The sequence below is a fragment of the Setaria italica genome, chromosome IX, assembly GCF_000263155.2.
Source record: "Setaria italica strain Yugu1 chromosome IX, Setaria_italica_v2.0, whole genome shotgun sequence".
Lineage (NCBI taxonomy): Eukaryota > Viridiplantae > Streptophyta > Magnoliopsida > Poales > Poaceae > Setaria > Setaria italica.
The window spans coordinates 19,065,468-19,093,169 of record NC_028458.1 but is presented as its reverse complement, the minus strand read 5'-3'; the positions used below and the strand labels follow the sequence as shown (position 1 = coordinate 19,093,169).

The following is a 27,702-nucleotide window of genomic DNA, read 5'->3' as shown; positions in this document are numbered from 1 at the left end:
AAAATCGTTTGCATTGGTCGAATGAAGGTTTGCCAACAACTGACTCAGAAAAGAACGATGCTGCTGTGAGATCTTGAAAGGTAACTCCTGGTCCGTCATATTGGAACAATAGGTGGAATTTCGCAGTGTATCTCAGTGATCATGGTAAGGATGGAACAACCAGGCTCAATTGAAGATCACGGATTTCACCCGCCGTTTAGCCTCCACTTATGTAATGAGTTTCGTAAATAGTCTACGTTTAATACTCCTAATTAGCATCTAAACATTCGATGTGACACGTGCTAAAAATAAGTCACCGGAAGAAAACGCCCCCTAACCTAACCCACCTTCCAGTGACAGCGATCCAACAGAAACCATTTCTTCAATTAACGTGGACCATGCATGGCAAATCCAAACTTTATTTAGGTAGCCAACAACGATGGGCTCGCACTGTCACTATCATCTGCAGTGACACCTGAACAGCTAAAATGCCGATATGACAAGTACTGTAGATAAGAAAACGTACGAAATAAACGTTCCTTTTCCTGCTGTGGTTATGTTATATGTATGAAGATGCTAGCTCACTCTGTGCGTATGTATGTCCGTCGTCATGCCTTGTTGATCGACAAACAAACGCCGCCGGCCGGCCAGAACCTGTTCGTGGCGGGGACTGACACTACGTCGACCATCGTGGAGTGGTCGCTAGCCGAGCTGATCCGCCACCCGGCCATCCTCAAGCAGGCCCAGGCGGAGCTGGACGCCGTCGTCGGCCGCGGCAGGCTGCTGTCGGAGTCCGACCTCCCGCGCCTGACCTTCTTCAACGCCGTCATCAAGGAGACATTCCGGCTGCACCCTTCCACGCCGCTCTCCCTGCCGCGCATGGCGGCGGCGGAGTGCGAGGTCGCCGGCTACCGCATCCCCAAGGGATCGGAGCTGCTCGTCAACGTGTGGGGCATCGCGCGCGACCCGGCCCTGTGGGGGCCTGACCCGCTGGAGTTCCGCCCAGCCCGTTTCCTCCCGGGTGGGTCGCATGCGGATGTGGATGTCAAAGGGGGTGACTTCGGGCTCATACCATTCGGCGCGGGGCGGAGGATATGCGCGGGACTCAGCTGGGGCTTGCGGATGGTCACGCTCGCTAGCGCCACCCTGGTGCACGCGTTTGACTGGGAGATGCCGGCGGGCCAAACTCCGGACGAGTTGGATATGGAAGAGGCCTTCACTCTGCTGCTGCAGCGGGCGGTGCCGTTGATGGTTCATCCAGTACCCAGGTTGCTCCCATTGGCATACGAAATTGCATAAAAACTCAAGATAGATCGAGAAATGCATGCTGTGCTCCAAGTTATGTTATGAGGCATCTATCTGCACTGGCCTCCGTTGCATTATTGTGTCAAATAAAGTCCATGCTCATTAGTAGTTCACTTTGATGTTGTACTATATATTGCTCTAATACGTCCTTACGTACGATTGGCATGCTTTCTGTAACGACCTAATATTGTTATTAACTAGCTGAGCATTGCACCATGAGCTAGCATCAAACTAATATAAAGTTTTTGTGATTGTTTGAATGCATTTGCATTTTTATTTCAACTATTGAGTAGATTGAAAATACATGCCTTGTGAAGAAAATCGTCCTTTTTCCCAATAATACATATGTTTAGTCATAGATTGGTAAACGGCGATCAGCATCACCAGTGCCGGAACGGCGAGGCCCGCGACCATCTCATCAGGCCAGAACTGCAGCATACTGAACCAGCCGGCGGCAATTGCACTTGGGAGGCACGGCGGCGGGCAGCTCGACGGAGAATTCTCCGGCCGCCCTTCTCAGGGATGTAAGCGGTGGCATGGCAGCCCGGCAAGAGAAACATCCTCGATCGGCATTGTGTAGCGGCAGCCGGAGATAGATGAGTTTGGTCGTACAAGACAAAAGAGCAGTGCAGACGAGCACCTATTCCACTGCAACTGCAGAGTGCAGATCAGCAAACTTGCGATGTGCGGCAATGGCAACCGGCCGAAACTACTCCGGCGAGCCCGATAGCTCGGCGAGCGCGACGGCCGGAGATAACTCTCTCCATCATGATGACGCACGTGGCAGATTATGATGAGCATGTCGTTCCAGGCAACAGCCCGGCAGTAGATGAGCCCCCGGCGAACCTATGGACTTTCCGATCCCTTTGTAATACTACCAGATAACCAGATGCATCATGCATGCCAACATGAAAAAGAATTAAGCACAAGCTAACAACGTCATGCTACAGGGCCATGCAAATTTCTACACGCATTATTAATCAGCAAGCAAAGAGGCCACTGAAATGACAGATAATCATATGTATTGTGATCTTGTAAATTGAGCTGGGCCAAGTCCATGAGCTGATGCTGCTATTAACAGCTAACTGCGGCCCATTTCGTGGCCATTGACGCTGCAGTCCGGTTGATCACTTCAGCACAATCAAAATCAAAATCATTCTAATGTATTGTTTGGCAGTCAAATCTTAGCTGGCTAAATTCAGCTGTTATGATCCAAACAGGATCCAGCTAAATTAGCTGCCTAAAGATTCCTTTAGCTGGTTAAATCTAACTAAATTGCTAAAGACTAAATTGCCCCTCCACCTTCCTCAGAAAAAATATCTAAAGTGGAGGGGTAGAATAGACATATACATCTTGAACTATTATTTAGCTAGCTGATTTAAACACCCTAACTAAATTTTAGCTAGTTAAAAGAAAGTTTCTAAAGCTTACTAGATCCAAACAAGATCTAAGTCCCACAGTATTGGCAAAGCTAGCACAAGTGCATACGTATATGCCATCAAAGAGTTTGTACCGGCATATGACCCAGCAGTCTAGCCGATGATCTCACAAGTTTACACAAGGAGAAACCTCCTGAGTACAACATGAGCATAAGTCTACTGCTTCCATAGTTTAATTGGAGGTGTTCTGCAGCCCAAAGCTACGGATGTAATTAACTGGAGGCCTCTCGAGACCCCAGGATCCAAAAGCCACACAATCCGATCTGATTGTCAGATGCTACTTGGCGCAATATACAGTGGGAAATTGTACTGTGTAAACTTATAGTGAACTAGTATAAGGCCCGTGCTAACGCCACGGTCACATATCTAGTACTGCAAATCAAACAAATATTTGGTAATACAAAACAAACCATCAAAAGATGAATGTAGACCTTATCAGTAGTATCTATTAGGTGCAAAAGTTAATGAAAAGTCAATGAAATTAAAAAAATGTCACGTGACATTCAATAAGACATGAAATAAACTGGTGCCGCTGTCAATAAGTTGGGTAAACTGAGGTGAACATCGCCACATTGATGGTACAAGCAATTTAGAGAAGGCCATAACCACCCCCCAATGCGCTTGCTTTGCTTTCTCAACACAATCCCAACCAACATTTCACAACAAGAAATGTTCTGACATAACAAGATGTAGCTTTGCGCATGCTTGAAAGGCTCAATGGTCAACCAACATTTCACCACACCATTTTCGAGTGCAGAACCTTCTCTCTGAACAGTTCTACTTGTTCATCCTTGAACCGCATGACCTGCTGCAACATAAGCCTAAGTGTGGCACCAAGAGAAAGCATAAAAATTAGGAGCTGAAGTAATAAAAGATTCACTAATTACTTTTTACTTTTTTTAGATTAAGAAAAATATCCGGTCTTGAACATTAATTCACTATGACCACATAGAAACAAAATTGGCCACAAGGCTAGAAGATACATGAGTACTTAGACTCGAAGCCTCACATTGAGGAACTCAAAAGCAAGAAAGAAAGAGACTAAGAATGAAAGCTACAAAGGCTAAGCTTCAAACTTTTTCTAAGTCTTCCTTCAACCTTGCTATGGTCTAGTGCAGCAACAAGCTCTTTATATCTTCTGTCTTCTTATAAACTTTTCGATGTAGAGATTGTCCTATCTAATGGACACGCGCTGCTTGCTGATCTCTTGTCTCGTAGATACCGCACTGAGTCGATCTCGACCACGAACTCCACCAATCACACCTGGACCAAATCGGGCACCACCATCCCACCAAGTTGACCCTGATGCTGCCATCCCCAAGACTCCAAAGCGACACCCCAAGAGGAAAGCGACGTCAAGAAGTCGCTGCCGCTGAACCATCAGTTCTTTAGTTTTCACCAGTAAATGTCATGGGAGGTTGAGGTTCCCACGACAACGCCTTCAAGAAGGAAATGCACCATGGCACCATCGTTGCCGGCAACAGTCAAAGACCGAGCATGACTTTCGCCTGAGAACCAGCACAACCTGATGAACACCAACCGCCATCTCAGCCGCTTCCCTGCGAGTCCAGGCGACCGTGACCGGCCGACCACCTCCATCAATAAGCAACCACCGCCGCTAGAAGCCACTGAGGACGCGTAGATCCACCAGCGGGGCATCGGAATCGGCCAAAGCGGGGCCGGATCCGCCGACGTCCGGCCATCACTGCCGCCGCCAGAGCCAAACTAGGGCCCAGGAAGCACAACACGTCCACGGCCGTTTGCTGCCGCTGCCAGCCTAGAATTACACAAAAGTAGTTGCAATTGTCATCTTTTGTGTAGAGTTTGCAAGAACTAACCATTACACTCAAATTTATTTGATATTCCAACAAAATAAGTTATTTCCAAGGAAGGCAACAATACAACCATTATAATTATGTGACAATGCCTGAAATCATCCAAATTTACATGAACGAATTGACAAAATTGAAGAGCAAGCTTTACTATGTTTTAGCAATGACAAAATCAGAGAACCATATGAGATGTTTAGGTAAGGAATGCAGGTATACATACCTTCATAAGACCTCACCTGAATTTTGTTTTAAAGGGCTGGACAGATTCATGATTTTCTCCAAATAATTCATGATCAGATACATGAGCTATGAATCCAAATTCAGTTAGCTGCCAATTAAATTTCAATGGCATACATTATGTGCTGAAAACCAGAAAGGTCAAAATGGGTGGCACTCTTTGATCCTAGAAATTGCACCGTGAAAGCTATTATACCATGAGAGGCCTCAAGTTTGGAGTTGGGACTACATAAAAGCTAAGATGCCATGAAGTGAAAAGGTAAGCACGTAATAAAATAGAATTTGGTCACAGACGTGTTTGCATGAGAGGCGGATTGCATGGCAGATTTTAGATCGGTGACATCTGCATGAGCAACAAAGCCATCCAAACGAACATTTAACTCATGCACATCACGAATGGGATTTTAATGCCATAACCACATGCCTCACCTTGGATTTTGCAGGCTGGCTTCCCGGTGATGCGCATGGCAGCCTTCAGATTATGACGCCTGCACAACACTGCCACAACACCTGCATCCATTTTATTTTGCATTAGCTCAGACACTGATATAGCCCGCAGCTCCGTCCATACGTTTTTTGAGCAGCCGCCAGGTTCGGAACATACAAACAGAATGGAAATTTAGCTTACCAATTGTGCTTGCTCACTGGTTGCTGCTTTGATCTGCCATTCTTTTGTCATTCTTTCTTCTCCCTTCCATAATTTTGCACAAAGAGGTGAGATAAATTGAAAGCAAAAAAATACAGAATAAATGATGCCATGCATACAACCTGTCTCACTGTACAAAATAGAGTTTCTCTTAGCAATTTATAGCAAGTCAAGATTTTTCTCTCCCTCACTATGCAGATCTGAGCAGTGAGCACATAAAGCAATAAGCATATAGAGATTCTACTGTAAATAAAACTATTTTTTTTAACGAAAGGGTACGAGAGTGTGCCTATTTCATTGATAAAGAAGGGTTACAGCCGGCTAACCGGACAGAAAGAAAAAACGAAGGAAGACAGAAAGGAAAAAAGCACACATAGTGTTATGTTTAGAAGAGAAGGCCCGCTAGATCTCTCGCTCCCGCTGCTATCCAAAGGTTGGTTGAGGATTTGATTTTCGCCATTAGCGATGCCGTTGGAGAACCCTGGTGGCGGAAGATTCTAGAGTTTCGCTCGTTCCATATTTCCCACATAATGAGGAGGGTGAGGCTTCTGGTCGCTTTACGCGGGATCCCTGTTGTGGATGTGATATTGGTCCACCATTCTATGGCCGTTGTGCTGTGTTTCCATTGACCAGGTTGCAGGCTTTCGTGTGACAGCCATTGGGCCACGAACTTCCAAATTCGTTTTGTAAATAAAACTATTATAGTTATTGTAATGGATCTCTGTTAAGTACCAATTTCTAGCAAGCCAAGATTTTTCTCTCCCTCGCTATGCAGATCTGAGAAGTGAGCACATGAAGCAATTAGCATATAGAGATGCTACTGTATATCTATTAGTTATTGCAATGGATCCCAGTTCAAGTACTACCAATTTCGAGCAAGTCAAGATTTTTCTCTCCGATCACTGATACAGTGCGTCAAACATTTTTAACATAGATATAACAAATCAAGAAGCATAATTGAATTCTGGATTGATAAAAAACTTGAAGGAGATGAAGTAGAGCAAACATTAACCATTCCTTTTGTCTTGTTTGCATGAAGACATCCCTGGCTGATGCCACCATCCAGCTAGAAAGAAAACCAAACAGAAACTTTGCCATTAGCAATTTCATCCCGGCTTGATGTGGAGCTGAGGAATGTGATGGCTCAATTAATTTCTTCTTCCAATAAAACCTAGCAACGATACGCACAGCACCCCAAGGAAGAACGTTCAGAATCTTCTTAATGATGGACTCCATGGTCACACAGGAATCATGCTCTGCAGACGGTCAATTATTGCAAATCATAACACTTCCATTAGAATCCAAATAAGTAGTGCACGACATGATGTCCTAGATCGATTAGGCACAAACTGGGAATTGACCAAGTAGTCCTGGAAAAGATTCGATGATACATTGGGCTATGAGATCCGAATAAAAAAGCTAAACCAAAGAAGGGGATTCACCTTGCGAAGGGGAAGCAGGGCGGCACATGGAACGGGCAACGTGGACTCATCGAGGATTTGCAGCATGAGGATGAACGGCCTCGGCAAGGAGGGAGAGAGGGCCGCTGCAGACCTGCTACGCTGCGTCGGGTTTGATGCCGGAGCACCGGAAGGAGCCAGTACTTGTTTTTCCCTGGCAACTGCATGAAACGGACTTACCAAGGCGACATGGCCAACCCGGAGTCCTGGTCGACCGCGGTGGCGGCGTGGATGTCATGGTTGGGCATCCATCAAGGTCGTGCTGCGAGCGTGGGGACGGGAGGCGCCAGATGGAGTGCAGTTGTAGCTGTCGTGCTTAGATGCAGCAAATCGTGTGTCATCCTCTGCATGGCGACCGGTGATCTGCGCGTCGCTTATCTGAGAAGAGGTGGTGCGGGGGGGTGATCCATATAACAGTGGCCATTGGATATTTCTTTGTGTGTTCTTCCAAATTTCTATACGAATGTATACTGGCACGCCTGCGGAAATTAGTACTACGTGTGACCCGTAGCTTCCTAGAAAGCTCCTCGGGGGAGCATGTCCTCTTTGCGAAACACCGCCGATCTGTGGAACTGTGTGTTTTTTCTGGCCGCCGGTGCCGGACCAGCACCGGCGCGGGGGCTGCAGGGCGCTCAGCTCAGCGAAACATTTCCCTGCTAGTGCATCGTACTTGTGATCCTGTAGAATGATTTCGTAGGGGGTGTTTTCTTCCACTAGCTTATTTTTAGCAAATGTCACATCGAATATTTAGATACTAATTAGAAGTATTAAACGTAGACTATTTATAAAACCCATTACATAAGTGGAATCTAAACGACGAGACGAATCTATTAAGCCTAATTAAGCCTAATTAATCCATCATTAGCAAATATTTACTGTAGCAACACATTGTCAAATCATGGACTAATTAGGCTTAATAGATTCGTCTCGCTGTTTAGATTCGTCTTATGTAATGGGTTTTGTAAATAGTTTACGTTTAATACTCCTAATTAGTATCTAAACATTCGATGGGACGGGTACTAAAAATAAGTCAGTGAGAAAACGGGGCGTAGACTTTATGTTAGTGTAAAAGACTATTATAGTGATGATATTTATATTTTTTTTCTCTATGATACTTTTATACTACATACACGATTTATATACTATCCATATCATAGATAAAGTTATTTTCAGTATACAATTAGTTTTAACTATCGCACTGGTCCTATTTGAACTTATTAGTATATAAAAGGCGCGAGATAGGTGCTATGGAGTATGGACAAGTTGATGAGAAGTGCAGCGTGCCGCTTTCGGGTCCGATCCTGTCTGATGAGGTGTTGTCCACAAGAGAGATCTCGTCTAGGCCCACGCGCCTTCGTTTCACGATCACAAATCCAGCGACCACCAGGCAGAAACGAACCGCCGCTCCGTGCTCTGTCCATGTCGTGGCGATACACATGCTACTATACTTGCAGCCTTGCAGGTTCCCTTCTCTTTGAGATGTCGTCTTGAGAGATTTTTCTGAAAAAAAAAGGGCGTTATTGTCTGGAGTTTAAGCAAAGAGATGCATAGAATTATAGATATGTCCCGGCCCTACTGCGGCCCGCAGGGCAAGACTGCAAGGCACAGGCACCCCGAAATTAGATGGTGAATTCAGAGAATTTTGTGTGCAAATAATTGTCATCCTCAACGTTTCGATTTCAGCAAGATGCAGACTTTGGAGGGGCAAGCATCTGGTGCGAAATGCGATGATCGGCGGGAAGCACTCTGGAAAGCGTAAACCCACCACCCTTGTCCAAATGATTTGCAGCGCTGAATAGAATAACAGCAAGAAAAGTCAGTGCAGCCACCTCTCTCACCTTATCATCATGTGAAAGGTGAAATCCGATCCTCCTCCTCCTCCCGACAGCGACCTCCCTCCTCCTCCTCCTCCTCCCCGGCCTTTCCTTTACTTCTCCCAAACGCTCGAGCCAATCGCAGCATCGCACGCCACCCTCTCCATCCTCCTCCTCCTCCACCTCCAGTGCTGTTCACAGGTCGTAGATCTCGGGCTCACTGTGCAAGTCCCCATTGATTGATTTCGAGCTATTAGACTGCGCGAGTAATCCACAGATTGACCGCTCGATCGATTGAGAGAGTGAAGAGATTGGTTGGTAGTTGGTACTTGCCTACTAGGTGGGGGAGAGCGAGGGAAAGCAGGGAGATTGATGCGTGCATGGCGATGCGGGCGCGGGTGATGGGGCTGGGCGGCGGCCGGCGGGAGCTGCTGGTCTCCGCCGCCTTCACGGCGCTCCTCGTCGCCTCCATCCTCCTCCTCCCGTCGCTCCTCCTCACGGGCGCTGGCGCGGGCCCCAAGAGCTGGCCTTTCCTCTCATCGCTGGCCGCCTCCGACGGCGCCGCCGGCGAGGCGCCGCGGTACCCGGTCTCGTTCGCGTACCTCATCTCGGCGTCCTCGGGGGACGCCGGCCGCGCGGCGCGGCTGCTGGCGGCGCTGTACCACCCGGCCAACAGCTACCTGCTGCACCTGGACCGGGAGGCCCCCGCGGAGGAGCACCGCCGGCTGGCGGAGCTCGTGTCCGGGCGGGGCGTGTACGCGACCGCGGGCAACGTGTGGATCGTCGGCAGGCCCAATCTCGTCACCTACCGGGGCCCCACCATGCTCACCACCACGCTGCACGCCGTCGCGCTGCTGCTCCGCCTCCGCCGCCGCTGGGACTGGTTCGTCAACCTCAGCGCATCCGACTACCCGCTCGTCACCCAGGACGGTAATGGCTTGCTGATTTCTACAGTTTGCTGGTTGCGAATTGTGTGCTGATTGATTAATCGGGTGATTATATGCTTGCTTTGCTGTTGGTGTTGAAATCTTCTTTTTTTTGGAAATTTCGCCTGCAGACATGATGGAGGCGTTCGCCGGGCTGCCAAGGGACCTCAACTTCATCCAGCACACCAGCCACCTCGGCTGGAAGATGTAAGAACTCATATGCTACTTACTAGTTACTACTCGTTCTGCAACAAGAGAACTGTGTTAGGACTGCAATGATCATCATCAATCCTCTAGTCCAAAGAGCAACAAGAATCCCTCCTTTGTTCATCATCTTTTATTTTTCGATTTGCTCGACAATGCTTTGAGACATTTTGGGGGGAAGAATGGGAGAATGCAAGCGTTTGACAGGGGATTAAACTGATGGTAGCTCTGCAGAAAGAAGCGGGCGCGGCCGGTGATCCTGGACACGGCGCTGTACGAGGACGGGCGGGCGGAGCTCCTCCGGCCGGAGAACATTTCCACCAACCTCCGGAGATTCCCCACGGCCTTCAAGCTCTACACAGGTGCGTGCCATCGTCTTCCACGCTCAACCCATCAACCAGCTCCTCGATTTTCGCCTTAAAACTCTTCTTGCACTCGCATTCTCGCGAGCCGCCGATTCATGCGAGAATTGAACTGTTTCCGTAGGAAGCTTCCAGTGCATCGAACGGCCGTGTGGTGCACAATGATATTGCGTGTTAGCGGCCGATTAGGACAGCATATTTCGTCAAACCGGTTGTTGATCGGACGGTACGGCTCCGTACTCTCCGCCTATTCTCTCTGTTGTCACACGGATGATGCCGCCGGCCGGTAGCTGCTGCTCTGATGAGACATTACCTGTACTCGAAGTCACGGAAGACGACAGTTGATCAGTCATTAGCAAGTTCATGTGGGCCGTGAGCCGGCCTGTGATCGGCAGCACCGACGAATTCCAGCGCAAAAAAAAAGAAAGAATCTTATCTGGAATGGCGTCTAGTCAATGGAGCAGGTGAGGCTGTGCGCAGTTCGCGTACGGATCGCAGCTAACCGCAGTTGATTACTCTGCCAGATCTGAACCAGCGGTGATCTTGGTTTGTTTATGCATTGGAGCTCGCAAATCCAGCGAGACAAACCAATGTGCCGATGCATTGGCAACGGCAAAGCGAAAGCTGCTTCCATCTCGGTTTTCTTTTGCTAGCGCTTGCTTCCAAGGAACGGCAGGAATGCCGACATCCATCTTGCCGGGACTCCAAGCAGATTCAGTACCAATTTCAGAGAAACCATATAGTACTGAAAACCGTAAAATTCCTGTACATTGTATGAAAAGAAAGAATTGTATGATTCCTTGTTTCAACAAAGAAAGAATATCTTCAATGATTCCATGAACATGTTGATTCCTGAACTTGCCGGCAAAGCTGATGACTGAATGTTGCAGGGTCGGCGTGGACGATGCTGTCGCGGCCGTTCGCGGAGTACGTGACCATGGGTTGGGACAACCTCCCCCGGACCCTCCTCCTCTACCACGCCAACATCATCTCCTCGCCGGAGTTCTACTTCCAGACGGTGGCCTGCAACTCGCGGCGGTTCCGCAACGCGACCGTGAACCACGACCTGCACTTCATCCGGTGGGACAACCCGCCGAAGCAGCACCCGCTTTACCTCACTGCCAGGGACTACCGCCGGATGCTACTCAGCGGCGTCCCCTTCGCGCGCAAGTTCAGGGAAGGCGACCCGGTGCTGGACCGGATCGACCGGGACATCCTCCGGCGGCGGGACCCCGGCCAGTTCGCCTACGGCGGGTGGTGCTCCGAGGGGGGCGCGGCGCTCTGCGGCAACCCGCAGGAGCCTGGCAGGGAGGGCGCTGTCAAGGCCGGCGCCGGGTCCCGGCGGCTCAAGGCGCTGCTCCGCAAGGCGCTGTCTCCAAAGAATTTCAGGAAGCAGCAGTGTAGATGAGATCACTACACAATTCTATTTTTGCGGTCTCTAATTCTGATCAAACATGTCATGTATAGCAAAAGGAACGACATGAATTCGAGGAGGCAATTTTGGTTCAGAAGAGAGAAGACTCCTGAAACTCTGAAGTAGAGAGAGATAGTGCAGCCTTTACAGAATGCTAGTTTCAGGAATGCTACCAGTTATGGGCTGATTATTAGCAATGAAAAGGTCATTAGTTTGACAGAGCTAACATTCAGCTTGTGTACTTCACTCTCGTATCAGCAAACAAACTTTACAACTCTGTGTACAGGGTAGAACTGCCTGATGAAGTACTTGGTGCCCGTCTCTCTGCACAAACATGCAATGTTTCAGCCTTTTGCCGTATTTTGTGTTGCAACAACACCTAAATTTTCGTTACAGATACAGTGAAAATATTTCACCGGCGCTTGGTCAAAGCTTCGTCCTTTAGACAAGTATCTCGAAGGTTCATTTTGAAGCCTCCAGGTGAAACCACCTAGAATTAGTTTCAACTAGAAATAATTTCTAAGTGAACACTTTAGAAAAAGAGAGAAATCCTAGAAATTCTAAAAAAAGTAAAACATCTTGCCATTAATCGGTACACTCAAATCATCATAGCAATTGTATCTATTATGTTTTCTAAAAAATTACACACCTATACCATTATAAAAATAGCATAAAGTAACCTCCTAAAAATTACCCACCTATGTCATTATATAAAATCAACTAAAGTAACCCCTAATCTTCATCAAAATTACCCACTCATACTATTATAAACAATATTTAAATAATCCTCTAAATTTGGACCTAAATTTCCCACCACTAATACTTAAAAGAACTTAAAGTAACACCTTAAATTTGCATCTATATTACCCACATATGCGCATTATTAAAAATAACATGAGGTACATTTGAATCCAATCACCTTAATTAAAAATATACAGCAATATATGAGTCTAAATCATCTATTTCTTACACTATTGTTAATGATATAATAACTAAGGTATATACGCATGATGTGTGCATCACCATTTATAAAGATACAGAGCAAGTGATGAGAATATAGGTTTCTATGTTAAAATTATAGCTCAAAGTTAGAGTCCATTAAACAAATTCAAGCATGTACCTATGATGCAAAGTGAAAAGTTAAATATTATAAATATGGATGAAGATATTATAGAGTAATTACTAATTAAAATCTATCACAATCGAACAATCGGATGAAGATAATAAGTATAAATCTATATAAGTATTGTGTTCGAATATTTAACAAATGAGATGTAGCTCATTGTAATAGTTTGGTAGTAATATGGTCTCATTTTTTCACTAGAAACTCCGCATTAGTTCCCACGAGACAGGCTAGAAAAAAATACAAATCCTAAAATTCTCAAAAATATCAAAAATATCAATCACCAATCATGTAAACTATAATAATCATAGTCATTGATCTCTTATATTTTTCTTAAAAGTTACCCACCGCTATCATTATGAAAATATTCAAAATAAACTCTAATCCTACATCTAAATTACTAATGTCAGCCATTAAAAAAATAATCAAAAGTAACCTAATAATCTTCATCCAATTTACTCATACATATAGCATAATTTAAAATGTCATTCTAAATTTGTATCTAAGTTATCCAGGTATGTTGTTATTAAAAATAACATAAAGTAAACACCTAAATCTCAATCTAATTATCTTCATGTGCATCATATAGAAATGTCCAAAAGTAAACTAATATATGATTTTAAATTACCTATATAGAAATACTAAGTTAAAGTATATACACATTATGAGTGTCACTATTTATACATGTATGTGAGGAATTGATTAAAAATATTGATTTTTATGCTAAACACAATGTATGGAGGAGCGATACAAAATGAAAAAAAAAGTGTGAATGTGGATCAAAAAACTTCTAGGCCCCGTTTGGATCCCTTCATTTTGAAGGAATTGGAATCTATTTAATGGAGTAGGCTAATTTATCTTGGAATGTGGGATTCCACAACTTTCCAAAGTTTAGATATAAGCCTATGTTAAATTCATAGGGTGGGAGATGGAAATTGATTCTATAGATTATGATTATTAGAATGGAATTCAATTCTTAAAGCGCGCTCTTTGACTCGCTTCCATGTAGCAGAAATGCAGCACATAAGTATCTCTCACATATGGCCAACAATAATAACAAATATATTCCACATACAATTATATTATTTTAATTAATTTGTGTCTAAATTATTATTATTAAAATGGAATTCAATTCCAAGGATCCAAACGGGCCCTAGAGTAATTACTCCCTTCGTCCCAAATTATTATTAGTTTTAGCTTTTTCTAGATACATAGCTTTTGATATGGCTTTTTCTAGATATATAGCTTTTGATACGCAGCTAGACAAGCATGTCTAGGTGCGTATCAAAAGCTATGTATCTAGAAAAAAATAAAATGAATAGTAATTTAAAACGGTGAGAGTGCTAAATTAAAAATCAATCACAACTGGATAAAGATAAATATATACCTATATGAGTATTATATTGAAGTTTTGAAAAAATGAGAGTAGTATGTAACCAATTTTAATTATTAGCAAAGAGTTTAATTTCAGATTCAATAGGTTTTAAAAATATTAGTCCGTGCGGGAGCACGGGTTGATGGACTAGTACACAACAACAATTCATTTAAGAATCTTGGTGCGCCCGATCTATGAAGTTCTGCAGAAGTTTCTAGCTAGAAATTTGAAGTTTTGACGATGGAATTCCATATCATGGTTGCTTTGGTACAACCATATAAAAACAGATTGCGTGAAGATTACATAGTGCAGAGCATGAACTTCATTTTGACCGCCTAGCTCCTATAGCACATCAACGATGTACCTTGACTCAAGCAAGAAAAGAGAACGCGTGTGGCCATTGCTTTGCCACAAGTGAATGCCGTGGGCCGTGGCCAGTCTTTTTGAGCAAAAGGGATAGACCAACCGACATTTTTCTTCTGGAAGAGAGAACCTGATGTTCCATCGAACCGATCATTGTTGCGAAACGGAGTGCACTCCACTCTGATCCAAGTTGTCACCACGGCGTCGAGGAATTTTTTTTATTTATATTTTTTTTTACAAATTTGCAGAATAAATAGGCAATCCAAAAATTTGCAGAAATGAACCCCTGCCACCAGATCAAACGGCTACCGCCGGGTGAAACGGCTGTAGCTTTGCATGTGCGCCACGTCAGCTACCAAATCCGCTTAGCGTCGTCTGATCCAGCAGGCGGCACACGGGTTGCTGGGGCGCGTGGGATGAGGCTGTTTTCGCCAGATGGCACGGCGGTATCCGGTTTCCGTCGGATCAGGGGGCGGTAACAAGCGCCGCCAATTCAAACGGCGGGAGTGGGATTTGTTACCGCCGCCTGATTCGGTGGTAGCTGACCCCGGCTTTAAAATGAGCGGAGCGGCCGGGGGTGGAGCCGTGCGCTTCATTCGGATGCCAACCAGAGAGAAAGGGAGGAGAGGAACCGAGAGAGAAGAGGAAGAAATGGAGGGAGGAGAAGAGAAAGAAAGGGAGGGAGGAGAGGAGTAGGGTGGAGAATGGAGCCCAAATCTTCACTTCGTTTGAGGTATTATTAGAAATCTCCCAGTTTAGCTTAACTCGTAGTTAGTAGATGTAGTAGTTGATATGCTATATAAATAGTGTAGTGTTTAGTATTAGATGAAATCTAGGTGTTTATATGAGACGTAGAAAAATATAGGTTTGTTGGTATAGTGGATTTAGCTTGTTGATTTATTTAGATAAATTTAAGATGAATATTATTGGCAATGCATGAGTTATATTTTATATAGTTATTCAGAATGTACGTGTTTTTTTTAAGTTGAAATTATTACATTTAGTTATAGTTTGTGTTCATGTCGTGCATATCTTTATATAGTTTTTCGAAATGTAGGTGTGATTAGAGTTAGTTAAATTTAGTAATATTTAGTAATACTCTCTGTTGATGTCGTGTATATTTAGTAATATTGTCTGTCGATTAGGGTTAGTTAAATTTAGTAATATTTAGTTTTTCGGAATTTGTTGATATATTTAGATTACTGTTATTATTTGCAATGCATGAGTTAGATCTTTATATAGTTGTTGAAATGTAGGTGTTGTTGGAGTTAAATTTAAGAACATTTAGTAATAATATCTATTCATGTCGTGTATATGACAGGCATGTCGGAAAGTTTATTTTTCCAAGTATTCTATGGTAGGGGGAGGTTAGATATGGTCCAGAAAGGGTAGATTTGTCTGAATTTCAGTCGTTCTCCAAACAATTACCAAGAGCAAAAGGGAGGACTTGAGCTTCAATATGTAATTGGCTATTTAAGGCTTTCAATCTTGATAGAGATCAAGTTGAGCTGTCTGTTAGGGCTGTAATGAGGTTTCGACCTGACATAATATTTTGAGAGCTGATGCCGCTCGAAGGAACCCAGAACTGGAGAGCCTATGTAAATGCTTGTGCTCAGCACGGTTTACCGCTAATATTGTTTGTTGAAGTGTTCCAGAAGATTGGGTCTAGCAGTCAGTTGCAAGAAGAAGTGGGAGGTGGGGAAGTTAGAGGCGAGGAAGGTACGAAGATTACTAATGGGCAAATTGAAGAAGATAATGAAGATGGGGCAGAAGAAGGAGATGCAGAGGATAAAGAGGCACCCCGTGAGCCAAATAGCGAGGCTGATGTGGGGGAAGACATCCCTGGGTTAGTTGAGCAGGTAGAGAGGGAAGGAGAAGAGGACCTTGGTGCTATGGATGATGACTCATCGGATGAGGATGATGCTAACCCTGTCCCATGGAACTAGTCAACTTATGACCATTCCAATCAATGAAGAGGAAAATGTCCCTTAGGAGTACATGAAGAATGAGATTTGTGTGGGTGCTTTGTATCCTAGTAGGGATGAGGTGAAGACAGCTGTGAAGCGCTGGTCCACTTTATCTTTGCAACTGCAATTCAGGGTGGTGAAGAGCAACCCGACAGTGTATGATGTGTGTTGTGTTAGAAGCAATTACCTGTTTAGGGTGCACACATACAAGGGGAAGTGGAAGGATTATTGGGGGTGACTAGAGTGGTGGAGCACCAATGCTTGCTGGATGAAATGGAAGGACAACACCGCAACCTCACTACTGATTTTGTTGCTCAATACATGTATCCTCAGATAGTGGTGAATCCTAGCTACGAGCCCAAGTCGATTGTTTGTGCCATAGAGGAGAAGTTCAAGCACAAGATTAGCTACCACAAACTTACCGAGCTAAGCAGAAAGCGTTGGAGATGAAGTGGGGTACATACGAAGCATCGTATGATCACGTCCCTGCCCTGTTGTACACCATATGCCAGAGAGTTGATGCTCCTATTCCCACCATCACTTGGCCATGCCCTGTTGTACACCATATGCCAGAGGAGTTGATGCTCCTATTCCCACCATCACTTGGCCAGGTTCTTTTGGTCCAACGGAGTATGAGACACCCCTTGACGACTTCCCTATGTTTGACAGGGCTAACTACGCCGCTCCAAACTCTCTTAGGCCTTACGACGACCGCCATGGTGCATGGCTAATGTATCACCAAAGCGTGGCTTGTGTCGTCCAGCTGTTTGATAGCTATGGTGATGGAAGCTGGCATTTCTTTCTATGTTCGTATGGCTTGATGAGTCCAGTTATTCCTTACTCTTCCTAACCTTTTCATGCTACAAACTAACATCACGTTCAGTCTTATCTCGACGAAGGAAACTGCCGCTATGCAAAGTGAGTCGATCCTCCACTTCCTGAGTCAATCCAAGAGTACATCCACTACCTCAAGTGCAAGATCTTTAATCTCGAGCGTAAGGTGGAGGATCTTCATCCAAAGTTGATGCAAATCCTTGGACGGTTAACATTACAAGTGACTTGGTTTGTACCAATCTATAGTGCAAGTGCCCCTACCACCACAACAAGGATCGCCCCCCGTCTCCGCTATCCTCTGGGGGTGCTGCCTACTATGAGGCTAGACCCTCCCAGCTCTTGCAAAGCCAGTTCTACTAGAAAGTAGAGATGGCTCTATCCCCGGCTATTTCAATTACCTAAGGTATGTTAGGTTTAGCAATGGCACATGTTTAGGATAGCATCCGTGTCACACATGCCACTGCAATCTATAATTAATTAATTAATTGTTCACTCTAGAGTTGTTGGTGTTCGTATGTTGTGCACAATTTTGTTTCTACCTGTTGTAATTTCACTGGAAACAACTATGTATCTAATGATCGGAAGTTAATTCATTTTCAATTATTTCCTCGAAGCGCTCTAACCCTCTCAAATTAGGAAGTTTCATATTGTAACCAGTGACATATATAAATATTTAGTGCTTCCAATGTAACTTGATATTTTTTTAACTATGAGAAAAAATTACACGAAAACAAAATAAAAATAAACCAAGTTATAGCTGTTAGAACCGGCTATAGCTGCCTCCACACAACGCAACCGGCGGTAGCGTACCTGCTGCCGTTATCTGATAATGGGGTCCATTTCTTCAAATTTTTTGATCACCTATTTATTTCTACAAATTCGTAAAATATATATATATATATAACTAAAAAAATCGCGTCGAGGAGCTCGTTGCGCCGCTTCACACGTTTTTTTCCATGTTCTGTTGGACACGCAATCGAGGGAGCCCAGTGCAAAGTTTGTCCTCTGCAACTTTGCTCACGGCCCCTCCATCTGGGCTGTCGGAGACAATCCAACCAAACGGCCCACTAGAGGCCGGGGCAGGCCGGAGATGTCGCTCAGCTCCGGCGAGGGCTGTGAGTGATTTCCCTCTGCCACCACAGAAACACAAGTGCGCCGTGACAGCCCGTTTTACCGTTACAATGGTTGGTAAAACTGCAAGGACAAATGAGGCTGTGCTTACAGACGAGTCCGCCTACCTTGAGTTCCTGACATCTTTTAGAGTTCAGACTCCTGTGCTTCAATGTTCTAGCCACCAAGAGGTGTAATTTCTCTGCCATTTGAGTTTCTCTTAAAATTCTGATGGTGGAAGGTTTGCAAAAAGGTTGTCCAACAAAGGCATTTCACCAAATGACCAAAACACAATAAAACCTTTTTGCAAAGACCCTTTTTACCCCATCTAAAAGAAAGATCAACCTCCCTCCTACAACCTATTCCAGTCATAGTGTTAGTGCCACACTCCACTTTAGAGGGAGGCTACAAATGAATGAGATAATTGGGCCTGTTTTCTTCAGGTTTTATTCAGTCGTTACAGTATTTTGCAAGAACAAGCATTCCCTTTCTTAAACCTCAACTAAAATGTCATCTCGCCATTAGATACGGGGCACAAGACCTCTCATCTACCTCAACTAATACTAATAGCAGGCTAGCAGCCAAAATTTGATGCATACTCCTTTGCTGCTTGCAGGAGGCAGCCAGCAGGTAAATGATGCAAGATGGGATCGAATAGAAGGTAGGTGCAGCCGTGCAGGCTGCAAACAAGTGCAGACAGAATGCACGCATGGCCATCTCCCCTCTAGGAGAAGATGCATGCCAACCCATTCAAAATCAAAACCCATCCCATTTCAACTACTTCATTGGCAGCGAATTCATCAGATCAGATCAGTCAACTTTCTGCAAATCGATCACAAAAATGGGACAAGATTGATCAAGAGGAGGAAACCTCAACTCCCTCCATGAGAACAAAAATATATGCAACCTCGATCAGCCTACATTGGTTGGATGCAAATCAAATTACAAAGGAAAGGAAAGGAAATATACTGTGTGACTGAATGAACAGCAGTAGCAGACACTGAGAAAGAGGACCCATGAAGGCTAAGCTAGTGGCATCTCTTTGCGAGATTGCTCGGGCTGACCATACCGCCACCACTGGCTTGACTACTCAAGCTCGTCTCACTTCTTGTTGAGGTCGATGCCGGCCTTGCGCGCGACGGCGTCGAGGCCGTGCTTCTCGATGGTCTTGAGGGCCTTGGTGGAGAGGCGCAGCTTGACGAAGCGCTTGCCGGCCTCCCACCACAGCTTCTTGTACTGCAGGTTCACGAACTGCTGCTTCTTCGTCTTGTGGTTGGAGAAGGACACCTTGTTCGCCCGGTTCGTCTTCTTGTCAGTGAAGGGGCACACCCGGCCTGAATGAAAGAAACAACACATAAAACTTCATCATCTCGTTAATCAAATGGCAATTACCCTAATTATCATCCTGCTTGTTGCACAGATGCAGGTCAGAACTGATGGATGTGAACTTTTTGGTAATAGGATTGAAATTGAAATGGGCGGAGCAGCTAGGCATTGAATTGAACAATGCCACTGGAGAACTAGCTGATAGCAGAGAAGAATGGAGCAACCCAGTCAGCTGAAGATTCGTTGGTAGGAAGGGAAATAAACGAACAAGAAACGAAGCAAAGCAAATCGAAGACGTACGCACGACGATGGGCTGGAACTGCCTCTTGGGGAGGGGGGCGATGGCGGTTGAAGTGGCAGCGCCGGCGGAGAGGGAGAGGCCGGCGAGCTGTGACGTGGCGAAGCCGAGGGAGGTGGAGGACGAGGAGGAGGCCCTCCGGGCGGCGGCGGGCATGGCGAAGGAGGAGCTCAGCAGCGTGGCGGTCGCCATGGTGGATGGATGGACGGAATGGAATGGGTGCGTTGGATAAGCAAGAGGGAGGGATAAGAAGAGAGAGGGTCCACTAGGTAGGAAGCAGGCCAGCCCGCCCAAGAAGATTCTTTCGACCCGGCCCATTTTGGACCTCCACCTCTTGTGATTATGGGCCCAGGGAAACTACCCGTGCACAATTTCCCCACTCCAAAAAAAAAAAAGAATCCCCTAAAATTCCAAAAAATAAGGAAAAACATGCAAAATTTCCTTCTGAAAAAAGAGAGACTAATATATAATGCATGAACAAGAGCTGCTACAACAGCAAAAGCCTTTAGTCCCGATCAAGTTAGGATAGAGCTGAAACCCAAAAGGAGCCACAAACAAGAACTCAAGAAGGGATATGCATGGAAAGAGCTTCATAGAAAAAGAATTCTTGTCAAATAATGAATGCCTCCTGTAATTTCCCTCTTATTCCAAAAGAAACAGAAATTTACAGTGGTAAATTTTTCCAGTACTTTGTGAAATTGACAGAGAAAAAAACAATACTGCGTATTGTTGTGCCTCTTTCATACATGTGTCTGTCCATCTTCACTCCTGAGGGTTCAGAGTTTCAGAATTTCTCTTGTTGCTTCTTCAAACAGCTGCTGTAGCCACCATTCGGACTCATCATTTCTCTCCTATCAAAATGCAAAAGAATTCTACCCAACGTTGAACTGCAAAGGTGATATGCGATGGTAGGCCATGCCTGCCAGTGAACTATGCTTCAGGCCGTAGAAGAAGTATATGAGCGCACCAGCCGCCATCCATATGGAAACACGAATCCATGTCTGACTCCTGCAATCATTTTGAGTTGAAACGTGAGGCCAACATTATCTTCAGGATTCCCACAAAGCATAGGTAGCTATCCATACATTCTGATATCTCCATATCTGTAAACTAAACAGCTAAGTTTTGTCTGGTTTCATAAAATTGCACATTAGCTTGAAAGAATTATGTTTGTTGCTTGATAAACTGACTGTCATGAAATTTGCAGTTCAGACAATAGCAGACTGCACAAATTGCAAAAGCATAAAAGATAAACAAAAAAAAGATGATTATAAACCACATTTCTTACCCAAGGTTCATAAGCAGGTATCCGTTGATGATGATGCAACAAATTGGAAGCAATGGAACCAACGGGCACATGAAACCTAGGAGAAACAAAGACGACATTTGAGATTGTATTGAATTGCAATACCAGATTTCTTACTCAAACTTCACCAAGTTTATGGAACTGCTAAATGCCTATGTCCTTTAGCTTGTACCTCCAGTTGGTCCCAAAGATCTCTTGTCTTGCCCAATGCACAAAAGCACAATAGAAGAACCCAACACTAGCAGCCCGCCTATGGTGCATGCAGTCATTCGCACATAACTACAGAAAGCAAGACAGGATCAGGATGTTGCCTTTTCCTTGCAAAACAACAACAACAATAATACAATGATAATGCAATTCTGGCTGTGCTCTTCTGTCCCAGGAACAGTGTCCAATTACTTTGTTTGCACATTATAGAACCAGACTTGAAAGGGTGGCCACTGGGATACAGGTGGTGGAGACCTATCACTTACAACGGCAAAAAGGAGAAAGAAACCGCAAAAACGAAGACGATGGCCCCAAGGCATATCAATACTATGCTTCTTATGGCTTTCTGTTGCCTTACTTTGCTGTCTCTCTCACTGGCATATGGTGCTTCTTGAATAAATTCCAGATACAGAAAAGAAAAAAGTCAGAAAAGAAATTAGAGCATCCCAGTAATCATGAACATAAAACTAGGAATGCCTTAATATGATGTCTGAAGTATCATCTGCTGGCGCAGATAACTTGCAAGCATTTCATATGCAAAATACAAATAAATAACAAAGCAAGCCAACTTGTCGGTCAGCACCTCATTACAGTGTGAATGCAAGCTAAAAAAGGGCAAGCATAATTCCAGCTATAACTTGAACTTGATAGTTAACAGAAAACTAATCTTCCCGTTACCATTGCCAAAAGGATCTTCCAGATTTTGCTCATCCTGCTCTGAGTGACTAGAATCTGAAGTTAGTGACTCAGGTGTTCCTGCAAGAGCCACTTCCATTGGCATCTCATATGGAGGAGCATATCTTACTACTAAAACAGAAATGGCAACCATAGTAAACGCCAATAAGGTCCCCACGCTTACCTGAACAAACAGAACAACAAACTATTATCACCTGGACTGTCTCTGAATACAGCAATGCTACCGTTTTTACATGATAATTAGCACATTACCATCCCTGCCAATTGGGAGACATCCATGAAAAAAGCCAGGATAGCAGCACACATCCCAGTCAAGATTGTGCTCAAGATTGGCACTTGGGTTTGTCGATTGACAGAAGAGAACAGTGGTGGGAGCAATCCATCTCTAGCCATCGCCATTATAATCCTTGGCTGACCAAAAGCACAATGTAAACAACAAGGATCAGCCAGTCAGGGTTGAAAACTGGATAAGCATTTCTTCCTCAAATGGAATATACGACGACCAATTCCTAGTCCTACCTCAAATAAACATATTCATTATTTTGTTATTGTGTTAGTTTGTTTGGGAAAATTGGTGGGTAGCCTTCTCTGACCACATACCACTCTTTATTTAACTGAATTTGCCAGGAGGTCCCTAATAATTTCACATAGTATAACAAAACTTCCCCTCAAGATAGGCAGATTTTTTTTTTCTCGAACACACAGGAGAACTGCGTATCAATATATTAAGAAGAGAAGGGTTTAAAGAAACCCAAAGTTACAGCACAGGTTTTTGTTTTGGGCAAACCTGTACCAATATCCCTTAAACTATCTGATATAGGAAACTTTTTTTCGAAAGCACCAAGACCCAAACTAGACCAAGGACCCCAACTGCTCTTGTGAGGGCACTAGGGCGAGGAGATGTGAAATTCCTCGAGTCCCAGCCATACACCACAAGTGCATTTCATCTCTTATGGAAGACAGAACTGCATTCCCATCAGGCGGTAGGCCATCGAAGACACAACAATTACGTGTTCCAAACAGACCAGGCCACCAGAATTATGATGGAGTCAAGATCCTTCTGCACCTGACCATCCACTGTACCACTCACCCTTGCCCACCAATCATCAAAGGAGGAATCTTCCAACTGAGGAGCTAAAGCCTGCAAGCTGACGCTGTGAAGCATGCTAAACCATACTTGACGGGTGACGACACAAGAGACCAGCAGGTGATTAATTGCCTCCTCTTGATCACACAATGAGCAGCGCTCAGGGTGAGGTAAATTCCTCTTGGCAAGGCGATCGGCCGTCCAACATCTGTTGTGTGCTACTAGCCACATGAAAAATTTACACTTGCCCAGTGCGCATCTCTTCCAAATCCTTTTGTAAGGTTTGAATTGAGTGGCACCAATGAATAGAGCTTCATAAGCTGATTTTGCTGAATATCTTCCTAAAGTCGAAAAGCGCCATATGTGCAGGTCTTCTACCTCTGGCTGCAGTACTACCTCAGATAGCAGATCCCATAGCCCAAGGTATTCGGACAAGACCTCCACTGTGAGTGCCCCTCGTATATCCGCAATCCACCTCATCTTTGTGAGAGCCTCATAAACGGTTCTTTTCTTCGCTCTTTTGGATACAGTGCCAAAGAGGTGGGAGGCAAGTTTATCTACGCTCTGACCATGCAACCACCTGTCTATCTAGAATAGTGTGTTCTTGCCATTACCAATTTCTGAAGTGATGGCCACTGAGAAAAAAGCCTTGACTGAGTGTTGAACTTGAATAGGGAAGATAGCCCACGGCTTGTTAGGTTCTGTTTTCTACAACCAAAGCCATCTCATTCTGAGAGCCCAACCTAGATGCTGCAGGTGAGAAATGCCGAGTCCGCCTAGCTCCGGTGGGCGCGTGACCTTGGGCCAAGCCACCAGGCAGTGTCCGCCATTCACATCTTTCCTCCCCTTCCAAAGAAAACCTCTTCTGATCTTATCAATGGCTTTAAGGGCTCAAGGTGGGAGGTCCATAGCCATGATCAAGTATATCAGCATAGAGGTGAGCACAGACTGTACAAGGATTTTTCTCCCTGCTCTTGTTAACAAATCAGCTTTCCAACTAGGAAGTTGGTCTGCTATTCTGTCGATGATTGGTTGGATTTGAGCCCTTGTCAATTTTTGCAGGGAGAGGGGTACTCCCAGGTATTTGCAAGGAAACTCCAGCAGCTGGCAGGGGAGATGTTCCTATATTGTTTCCTTGTCTTCATCTCTACATTGAATTGGTAGTACATTACTCTTATGTATATTGGTCTTCAGTCCCGAGGCTTCCCCAAAAAGACGTAACAGATCCACGTGATACTAATGTCATTAGCTGAAGGCCGGAGAAATATCACCACATCGTCTGCATAAAGGGATATCCGATGCTGCAAGGCCCTTCTAGCTAGAGGTTGTAGTTCTTCCTCAGCGGCCTTGTTCACCATGTAGCACAAGACATCCATGACAAAGATGAATAACATTAGGGACAGAGAATCACCCTATCTAAAACCCCGTCGATGTAAAATTTTCTCTCCAGGAGTACCATTGAGCAGCACCTGTGTGGAAGACGAGGCTAGAAGTCTACTAATCATGTCACACCATATCAGCCCAAAGCCCAATTTTTTCATGACTTTGTTATATCAAGTTTCAGCAAGATTTGGGGTTGTTTCTGTTGATGTAGAAAACGTGCAGTTTGTTGGACTAGCATGAAGTTATCCTGAATGAAACGACCTTTAATGAATGCACTTTGATTGGGGGAGACCATCTGGTCCAGCCGACTTGCCAATCTGTTGGCTAAGATTTTTGGATGAGTTTGGCGAAAGAATGAACCAAGCTTATCGGTTTGAAATCTCTGATGCTTGTGGCCTCTTCCTTCTTTGGCAGGAGGGTGATGTAGGCTGAGTTCAACAGATGAAAATTCCCCAATTTTCTACTCCATATGGCCGAAATTGCTGCTATCACATCCGCTTTGATGATAGGCCAACATGCCTTGTAGAAGTTTCCAGTGAGTCCGTCAGGCCCTGGGGCTTTATCAGAAGGTAGCGCACTGATGATCCTCCACCCTTCCTCTTCAGAGAAGGGGGCCTCTAATTCAGACAAGTCAAGGTGTGGCATATTCAGCTCCTCTAGAGAAAATTGCAATTTTAGGACTCCAAACAACGCGCTTCGCTATTTTAGGACTCCTATCGTCGACTTCGCTAAAATGACCCTCGAAACGTTGTCACTTCGTTATACATGACATTTGCTCATTTAAAACACTTTTCCCAAATGAAATACATGTATTTTGGCATTAGAGGACCATATTGCCCTCAGCTCTTTTTTCCTGGACGTGGCCTGCCCTGCCCTGTTTTTGTCAGGTCTTTTTTCCTGGACGTGGCCTGCCCTGCCCTGTTTCTGTCAGGTCTTTTTTCCTGGACGTGGCCTGTTGTTCCGTTTCTATTTCTATCGCAAGAAGAGATCACGCGCCGCCGTTCGTCGCCCCACCCTTGTGACGGGAGATCGCGACGCGCCGCCGTTCGTCGGCCCACCTATCCCTCGTGATGGGAGATCGCGACGCGCCGCCGTTGGTCGCCCCGGACGTCGCCGTTCCTCTCCCCGGACGCCTGTGTTCTTCGCCCCGGATGCCGCCGTTCGTTGCACCGAAGGTCCTGGCATCCGCCATGGATGGAGAACCGCCGCCTGGGGTCATGACCACGGCACTGGGTGCCATTGCCGCGGCGGCGGCTGCCCTACCCGCGCCGCCTGGGGCCATGGCCGTAGCGCCGGGTGCCGTAGCCACGGCGGCGGATGCCCTGGCCGTGCCTCCTGGGGGCATGGCCATGGCGCCGGGTGCCCTAGCTGCGGCAGCGACTGCCCATCCCGCGCCGCCAGGGGCCATGATAGGGACGCCTAGTGCCCTGGTCACTGCTCCTCATTCGGCAATAGAGTGCAACATTCCTGTTCTTGAAGTGCAAAGGTATCGGCTGCACTATATTTCTGTTTTTTTTTTACCACGGTAGTAGTAGACAGTAGTAAAACATGAATTCATTGTTTTAGGCCTCAAGTGGAAAATATGAAAAGAATTGATTGGGATAACATACAAATAGTGGAGACACATGATGACGAAGGTCGTATTGCACTTATGAGTGAGTCGCAGATTTGTGAGCTTTTAGGTTTGACAGAGGAGGACACAACAAATATACCTGCACAAGGCTTTGATTGCCCAATGGATGAGCAGGAGCATGATGATGAGCTTGGGCAAAATAATGGTGGTGCTGCCATTCCTACTAGTGATGAGATACCGGGTGAGATGGTCATTTCATATGACAAGAACAACCCATCAATGGATTTAGGAACAGTGTACCCAACAATGGAGGAGTTCAAGTTGGCAGTGCGGCAATTTGCAATCAATAAGGAGTTTGATTTAGGAACTGAAGTCATGTAAGACGAGATATAGGGCTTTTTGCAAGTCCGGTGTTGAAGATTGCTCTTGCCCTTGGAGGATAAATGGCACCAAACATAAAGGCCAAAGCACTGTGGAGGTGAATAATTTTTTTTCTTTCATTAATTCTTCTTTTTATGTAAATTAATATGAATCTCATTGCTTTTTTTTGTTTTGCAGGTAACCGTCTTAGTCGATAAGCATACATGTGTATCTAGCATGAGGCAGATAACTACAACTCCAAGTCTGAAGTGGGTAGCTAGCAAGGCTGTGAGTATCCTTAGAGATGATCCAAATATTGGTGCTAAGAAATTGCAAAAGAAGTTGCAGACAGATCACAAGTGTCAAATTGCATATGACACTGTATGGCGGGGTAAAGAAAGAGCTCTTGAAGAGGTTTATGGCAAATGGGAAGAGAGTTTTGAGCTCTTGTTTAGGTGGAAGGCCGAGGTAATGAAGCGGTGTCCCGGGAGTGTCGTTGAGATTGAGGTACTTCAAGTGGATGGTCAAGTATATTTCCACCGTTTTTTCTGTGCGCTTAAACCATGCATTGATGGTTTCTTGGAAGGTTGTAGACCTCATTTGAGCATAGATGCTACAGCACTTAATGGAAGGTGGAATGGTCAATTGGCGGCAGCTACAACAGTTGATGGTCACAATTGGATGTATCCACTCGCTTATGGCTTCATAGCTTCGGAAACAACAGACAACTGACTTGGTTCATGGAACAATTAAAGAAGGCTATAGGTGACCATTCACTCCTTGCTATTTGTTCTGATGCTTGTAAGGGCTTGGAGAATGCAGTGAAGAAAGTATTCCCAAATGCAGAGCAAAGAGAATGCTTTTATCATCTTGTCAAAAATTTCTCGAATAGATATAGAGGGTTTGGCCAGATATATCCTGCGGCAAGGGCTTACAGAGAAGACATATTCTATGAAAATATAGCATCAATGATGAAGGAATCATCAGAAGCAGTGAAATGGTTACAGACCAATCATAAGCTATTATGGTATAGGTGTGGTTTCAATCCAGAAATAAAGTGTGACTACGTCTGCTGT

General features: G+C 45.0%; 4 protein-coding genes across 6 annotated transcripts in view; 2 read left to right on the top strand and 2 right to left on the bottom strand.

Annotated features, from left to right (window-relative positions):
- LOC101763802 (flavonoid 3'-monooxygenase CYP75B4) overlaps positions 1-1,548 on the top strand; it is a 2,618-nt gene extending 1,070 nt beyond the window's left edge. The window contains exon 2 of the mRNA XM_022823409.1: positions 601-1,548. Coding sequence (XP_022679144.1) covers positions 601-1,278 — 678 coding nt within the window. The 3' untranslated portion in view covers positions 1,279-1,548. The remainder of the gene's footprint in view (positions 1-600) is intronic.
- Positions 1,549-8,719: 7,171 nt separating this feature from the next.
- LOC101763780 (beta-glucuronosyltransferase GlcAT14A) lies at positions 8,720-11,978 on the top strand. Its single transcript, XM_004982990.3, has 4 exons — positions 8,720-9,642; positions 9,770-9,845; positions 10,077-10,204; positions 11,095-11,978. The coding sequence occupies exons 1-4, from the start codon at positions 9,093-9,095 to the stop codon at positions 11,610-11,612; spliced, it is 1,272 nt and encodes a 423-aa protein (XP_004983047.1). The 5' UTR covers positions 8,720-9,092; the 3' UTR covers positions 11,613-11,978.
- A 7,241-nt stretch (positions 11,979-19,219) lies between these two features.
- On the bottom strand, positions 19,220-20,250 carry LOC101763372 (50S ribosomal protein L28, chloroplastic). The gene is made up of 2 exons (XM_004982989.3): positions 20,017-20,250; positions 19,220-19,724 (listed from the first exon to the last, which is right to left on the bottom strand). The coding sequence occupies exons 1-2, from the start codon at positions 20,204-20,206 to the stop codon at positions 19,492-19,494; spliced, it is 423 nt and encodes a 140-aa protein (XP_004983046.1). The 5' UTR covers positions 20,207-20,250; the 3' UTR covers positions 19,220-19,491.
- A 339-nt stretch (positions 20,251-20,589) lies between these two features.
- The window catches only part of LOC101762964 (cationic amino acid transporter 3, mitochondrial), an 18,148-nt gene continuing 11,035 nt past the window's right edge, over positions 20,590-27,702 (bottom strand). Inside the window, exons 9-14 of one of the 3 annotated variants that reach the window (XM_004982988.3) lie at positions 22,476-22,634; positions 22,206-22,386; positions 21,794-21,917; positions 21,493-21,599; positions 21,303-21,378; positions 20,590-21,022 (exon numbers count right to left, since the gene is read on the bottom strand). In XM_004982988.3, coding sequence (XP_004983045.1) covers positions 20,887-21,022; positions 21,303-21,378; positions 21,493-21,599; positions 21,794-21,917; positions 22,206-22,386; positions 22,476-22,634 — 783 coding nt within the window. In that variant the 3' untranslated portion in view covers positions 20,590-20,886. Of the gene's footprint in view, positions 21,023-21,302; positions 21,379-21,492; positions 21,600-21,793; positions 21,918-22,205; positions 22,387-22,475; positions 22,635-27,702 lie in introns of those variants that run through there. The other 2 variants (XM_014805859.2, XR_002675632.1) reach the window with 2 other exon arrangements.